The following is a 6,000-nucleotide window of genomic DNA, read 5'->3' as shown; positions in this document are numbered from 1 at the left end:
AAGCCTCCCTTCCCCCCTCCCGAAAACCAAAACACAACCCAGCGTCAACAAAGCAAATCTATCCCAGCAAAGTAATTCCTGCCTCAAAAAAATAAAAAAATAATAATAAAAAAATCCAATGAGAATATCCATGCAACTATGTCTTAAATAAAACCTTTTACATTGTCTTCCACAGTAAAAGTACGATCTCTACTGCCTATTGATCACACAAAAATGGCGAAATGGCACTTTTTATTATTATACTGTATTTCTTATATAGAAGGTTTGATACGAAGGGACTTATCAGGTAAGAGGGATGATGGTGTGAACTAGACGCTGCTTCCAGTCGGGGGCTGGAGCGTCCCTGGGGTGCGTTGTATCCATGCGAGCCATGCAGCACTTCTTTTTTTTTTTTTTTTTTTTTTTTTGTGTGTGTGTGTGGGTGTCCATTTGTCTGTTTGTTTCGGAGTCATTTATTTACATTACATTCATGCCTTCGTGCAACTTTCCACTCTTGCTTTGCTGTCAGGAGGAGGCCAACGCCAGCCTTTCCTCCGCCCCCCTCCTCTTCCCGGCCTCTCGGAGAGGGCTCGGTCCACACGAGAAGAGGGCACAAAGAAGCAAAACAAACCCCAACACAACAGAACAAAAGCCCAGCATAACCAGGAGCCGTGTTTCGCCCAGCCGGAGCCGCAGGGAAAGGATCCTCTCTTGTCCGTTGCTGCCCTGGCAGCTCAGGGGCGGGGGATGCGCCCACCGCGCAGGGATGCACGGAGCTGCGCGGCTGCGCCCCAGCGTCGGGCTGTCCCCGCCGCTCACGGGGCCTCGGGGTTGTTTTTTTTTTTTTTTGGGGGGGGGGGGGGGGGGGGGCGTGCTTGTGTTCTGCTGTTTCTCACCGAAGGTCGCCGAGATGCAGAGAAGTCCCCGGACGGCGCTGCCTCCCCACCCGCAGAGAGCGAAGGGCCGGTCCCGGTCCCCGCTGGAGGCCGCTCCCATCCCGCCCGCCGCCTCAGTCCGATAGCGAGTGTGAGCCGCAGTCGTAAACCCTGTGGGCCCCGTCAGCACTGTAGGGCCCGTTGTGCCAGTAGGACGAGTCACAGACGGTCTGCAAAGAGTTGATTTCGGATGCAGAGGAGTTGGCATCCCTCCTCTTGGACCGCTTTCTGTTCCTCAGGATGAACACCAGCATGCCAACCACCGTGAAGGCAGAGGTCACAAAAACCAGCAGGAGCCCTGGCACTAGCACTGAAATAGAGACACGGCTGGTCTCCAAGTAGGAGTTGGAGTGAGTACCTGTCTCTGTCAAGCCGGTGCTGTTTTTATTAGTCGAAGTTAATGTGGGCAAGATTTTTAACTGAGGGCAAATAACGTCATTGGAGAGAGACTCGAAATCCTCCTTGAAGAAATCTTCGGGGGACTCACACCTCAGGTCACTCATAATCACCTTGGGGCGCAGCATCTCTGCCCACTGTTTGAAAGGCACGATAGGGCAAGTACAGTCCCATGGGTTGCCATGTAGATCTATCTGGGTGATGGAGGTGAGCTGGTCCAGCACCCCTGCCACGGGGAGGTACATGAAATAATTGTTGTGTATACTCAGCTTGGAAAGCGAGACCCCAGCAAACACATCTACTGGGAGAGACCTCAGCAGGTTGTTGTTGAGGATGAGGACTCTCAGTTTCGGCATTGCATTGAAGGTGCCAGGCATGATCAGCTGGATGCCATTAAACTCCACGTTCAGGTACTCCAGGTTTTGCAGCCCAGCAAATTTCTCCCGGGACAGGGTGTCTAAGTAGTTGCTATCCATGTAGAGCCATCGGAGCTCAAAGAGATTCTTAAAGGTGTTGTTCTCAACAGTGGCAATGTTGTTGTTGCCCAGATCGAGTAGATTAAGTTTCCGGTAATCCAGAAAGTGGGATTTCCTGATGGTGTGTATTTTGTTGTCTCTCAGGAACAGCTCCTGCACATTGGATGGCTTGGGCTTCAAATCCACCAAGCTGCTCACGTTCCTGTCATTGCAATTAACCTTTAAACCCGAGCCAGGGATCTGATCACAGCTGCAGATCTGTGGGCAGGACACTGTAGCTGGTAGCTTGTTCTTCACGCTGACTGTTGACACAGCAGCAGTGGGTCTGGTCTTAATTTGCCAGTTGACAGGAATCTTTGTACCTCCGCTTGGACCAGATCCTGGTGTGGCAGGGTCTTCTTTGCCATGTATTTTAAAGGGAGTTGGAATGGGACCAGGATCGCAGGTTTCTTCTTCGGCAGGGGGAGCAGCTAGGCTAGAATCCACTCTGTTCTTTTTGCACAGCTCTTGCTCTGTGGTCTCATTTAAATCTTTGCCCTGCAACCTAGTGGGAGCCTCACAAATCACTCTGCCGATCAAAGCGTTTTTGGGTATGTTCTCCAGCCATTCCTTCAGCGACAGCAGATCGCAAGTGCAGTCCCAAGGGTTATCCTCTAGCAGGATTTCAGCAATTCCTGGGATCTGCTCCAGGACCTCCTCGTAAGGCAAGGTTTTAAGACGATTTCCCCGGAGGTCGAGGTGGGTGATGGGCACATACTGAAACACGTTGGGGGGCAAGGTGCTGATTAGATTGTCATTTAAAATCAGCACCTCTAGTTTGTTTAAGTCCCTAAATGCTCCCGGGTCAATATCCCGCAATAGATTGAAATCTGCCTGGAGGTATTCCAGATCGTCCAGCCCCAGGAAAGTCTGCTTCCTGAATGATTTGATCTTGTTGTTGTTTATGTGCAAGCGTTTCACCAGCTGCAGCCCAAGGAAAGCCCCAGGAACAATCTCATGCAAACCGTTGTTTTCCATGTGCAAACTAACTGCATTGTAAAAGTTAGCAAACTCATTAGGGAAAAGTCGAGTCAAGGAATTGCCATGCAGGAATAAATGGTAAAACTGGGAAGTCGGGGCAGTGAAATGTTGCAGGCTGGTAAATCCCTTTTTCTCACAGTCTACGTGCAAATCCCCTTCTATCTCGTTGCAGGCACAGATCTTCTCTTTGCAAACGTCCCCTGTAACGTTTCCAGCAGCAAAACAAAGAGACGTCTCCAGCAACAGAATCCAAAGCAGCATTTTTAAACCGAGCAATTCATTCCCGATCTCGTCACAAAGTAACAGCAACCATCCTCCTCTCACGGAAAGCAATTCCAGTTCATTCAATACATTAAATGTCCGAATCGTCAACAAGGGGGGAGGAAAAAAAAAAAAAAAAAGAAAGAAAAATAAAACGTGGGGAGGGGGAGCAAGGAGGGTCGGCAGAGGGGGGATGCTTTCTTGTCTCCTCTCTCCCTCTCTCCCCCCCCCAAGTACAACTGCAACAGCCCAGATTCCAGTCAATAATTGTATCCACAAACTATCCAGGCACGTACTGCAAGCACGCATTAAAAAAAAAAAAAAAAAAAAAAAAAAGTAGAAGGGAAAGAAAAAAAAAAAAAGAAATAAAAGAGTGCCCCTACTCGGTCCCCCTCCCTGACGGCTCCCGGGAACCTAAGCGGAGGTCTGCGGCCGGTCGGGCTGTCTCACCGCCGAGGGATCGCTGCTGCTGGCCCGCGGCATGTCCGAGCGGCGCAGGCGGAGAGCGCGGCGCTGGCCGCGGAGGATGCCGCTGCGCGCGGCTCCGCGCAGGGCTGACCTTGCCGCGCGCCCGCGGAGCCGCGCTTCTATCCCGCCGCCCGCCGGGCGCTGTCCAGCGCCCCGGTGCTGAAAGCGCGCCCCAGCCTAGGCTCTACCCGCCGAGCCGCCGGCGCCACGCCGCGCCGGCCCCCGCTGCGCTGCGCGGCCGCCCATGCCCGTGCCGGCGGCCGGAGCCTGCCGCGGGGCCGGGGCCTCCCCACAGCCCTACCGCCCCACCGACCGCCCCTTCGCCCGCCGCACCGCGCCGCGCCTCGCCTCTCCCTGCCTGCCGGGCTGCCTCCCCTCCTCGCTCGCTCGCCCGCTCTCTCGCTCTTCTTTCCTCTTTCTTCCGCTGCTGCCGAGTGGCACGCTCGCACACACTCACATGCACGCAGAGGGAGAGTTGCTAAGAGGCTCTGCTCGTTTCAACCTGGTGCACACTGAAAGATCTGACACCCTCTGCTGAGCTGCAGTGGCAAAAATCCATCTGCTGAGGGAATGCTGGAGAAAAAAAAAAATCAATCCACGTAGAGGGCAAGCGTTAAAAACGCTGGCATTAAAAGCTGTCGATCTATTTAGATGTTTTGTCCTAAATGGATCATTTGATTTATTTCTTTTCTTTTAAGATGGAAAGTTTAGCATTCCCCCCCTCCAGGCCTGCCTTATTGCCCCCATTCACACACACTCACACCTGCACCAGCAGCCGAGGAAGGTACGTTTGCCTCACTGTATTTCCTAATGGCTGCAACAGAATTAGTGTCAGGGTGTCAAGCGAATAACAATTTGAGGTAATTATTCTGCACGCCATTTTTGTCGTTGCTTTAAATGCATTTCGCCCTCCCCTCAGCCTAACTGTTTCACGCTGGATTTGGTGTCTTGCTGGCGTTCTCTGTGCAATGCTGAACCATGGATTATTGCATCTTCTTTCTATATATTTATAATTTAGATGATCACAGAGAAGAAGGGAGTAGGGAGGAGGGGATTTGCTTCACTATTAGCAATTCACGCTACCTGTTTCCATAGAGTATAGTGTCTCCCTTAAGGATAGGAGGAGAGGGCTGAAACTGACGGTTGTGTATCTTGACATTCTTATATATATATATATATATATAATCTACAGATACACTTACGTACACGCATCGATCTTTCTCTATGGATGCTCCTAATATCCTCTCTGGGGAAATACAACGCTTGCTTCCCTCGCCCCCCTCCCCCTTCTCCCACCGCCCTTTCCAGCTCCCACCCTTTTGACAAAAGAGATTACACAGCGGGAAAATCGGTGCCTGGCCTTAAAGAAAGGAGCCAAGCATACGAAAGTTTCTGCATCATTTGGACGGGGTTCAGATGTGAAGAACCAGTTGCATCTCTGGTGGTGCAAGAGAAAACCCACGTTTCCCCCTGCCTTGTCAAATCGTGCTGAGGAGGAGGAGAGGGAAGAGGAGGACAGAGAGGAGGAGAAGTAGGAGGAGGAGGAAGAGGAGGAGGGGTCGGGAGAGGCAGCCTGGCCGCCGGGTGCCTCCTGCATCCCAGGGCTGCACCTCTCCCGTCCGGCGCCGCTGGTGAACTTTGCGGCATACTGGTGGGGAGGGGGGGTTAACCGCGGGAGTGGGCTGGAGGAGGGTTATTTATACGAAAAGCCAGAAAGCCACATGGAGCCCGCATCCCCTGGTCCCGGCGGCATGCTAATTTGGTCAACGCTTTTCCCTGGCTGCTGCTTGCAAGTAAATTAGACATCCTGCCGATGATGATCTTATCAAATTAATGTAATTAGACCACAGACAAGTTGCAACAGTTACCGTGGCCATTTCGGGTCCCCAGGATGAAGATTTGGCTTCTCAGTTGGTCACGGTGCACAGGGACTACGGAGGGACGAGGGAGAGGGGAGGGAGGAAACGGGGCGGGAGGAGGAAACAAAAAGAGAAAAATCCTGGCCCCGAAAAAGCCTGCCCAATAAATTAGAAACGCACCAGAAGAGGTAAAATGCCACTGAGACAGAAAGCACCACAATAAATGTATTAGTGGTTTCTTCAGGAGAAAAAAAAAAAAAAAAAAAAGAAGGAAACTTGGCGCCACGTTGAGGCGCATTAATTCATTTCTCCTGATGGTTTCTTTGACTTTGTCTCTCGGTGATGTCGGGGCGGTGGGGGGTGAGGGGGGGCGGTGCCAGGCGGGCTGGAAACCTTCCATGGATCAAAAATAGCAGCCTCGAAGTGCACGGGGAGGTAGGGAAGTCCCCAGGAAACTCTGTGGAAGGAGGCAGGAGAATCAGGGGAAGGGGACAGGGTTGAGGTCTGAGTTAGGGTAGGTGACTTACTCCGTGTCAGCAGCAGCGATAAGATCACCGTTAGGAAAATCCCGGGGGAGGAAAGGCTGAAAAGCTGCAGTCTGATGAA

At 52.1% G+C, this 6,000-nt stretch overlaps 1 protein-coding gene and 1 long non-coding RNA gene across 2 annotated transcripts in view; one reads left to right on the top strand and one right to left on the bottom strand.

Annotated features, from left to right (window-relative positions):
• Window positions 1–832: 832 nt before the first annotated feature.
• SLITRK1 (SLIT and NTRK like family member 1) lies at window positions 833–4,461 on the bottom strand. The gene has a single exon (XM_061355659.1). The coding sequence runs from the start codon at window positions 3,374–3,376 to the stop codon at window positions 989–991; it is 2,388 nt and encodes a 795-aa protein (XP_061211643.1). The 5' UTR covers window positions 3,377–4,461; the 3' UTR covers window positions 833–988.
• A 619-nt stretch (window positions 4,462–5,080) lies between these two features.
• LOC133213450 (uncharacterized) overlaps window positions 5,081–6,000 on the top strand; it is a 60,689-nt gene continuing 59,769 nt past the window's right edge. Inside the window, exon 1 of the long non-coding RNA XR_009725820.1 lies at window positions 5,081–5,186. This is a non-coding gene — a long non-coding RNA (uncharacterized LOC133213450). The remainder of the gene's footprint in view (window positions 5,187–6,000) is intronic.

This window comes from Neopsephotus bourkii, unplaced genomic scaffold, assembly GCF_033783945.1.
Source record: "Neopsephotus bourkii isolate Nb327-2 ecotype Australia unplaced genomic scaffold, CSIRO-AGI_Nbou_v1 NB_821, whole genome shotgun sequence".
Classification (NCBI taxonomy): domain Eukaryota; kingdom Metazoa; phylum Chordata; class Aves; order Psittaciformes; family Psittacidae; genus Neopsephotus; species Neopsephotus bourkii.
The sequence above is the reverse complement of the archived record's forward strand: the minus strand, read 5'-3'. Positions and strand labels throughout refer to the sequence as shown.

Coding starts and splice junctions, on each gene's coding strand:
- SLITRK1 (XM_061355659.1), bottom strand. CDS start 3,376: ATGCGTGCTTGCAGTACGTGCCTGGATAGTTTGTGGATACAATTATTG.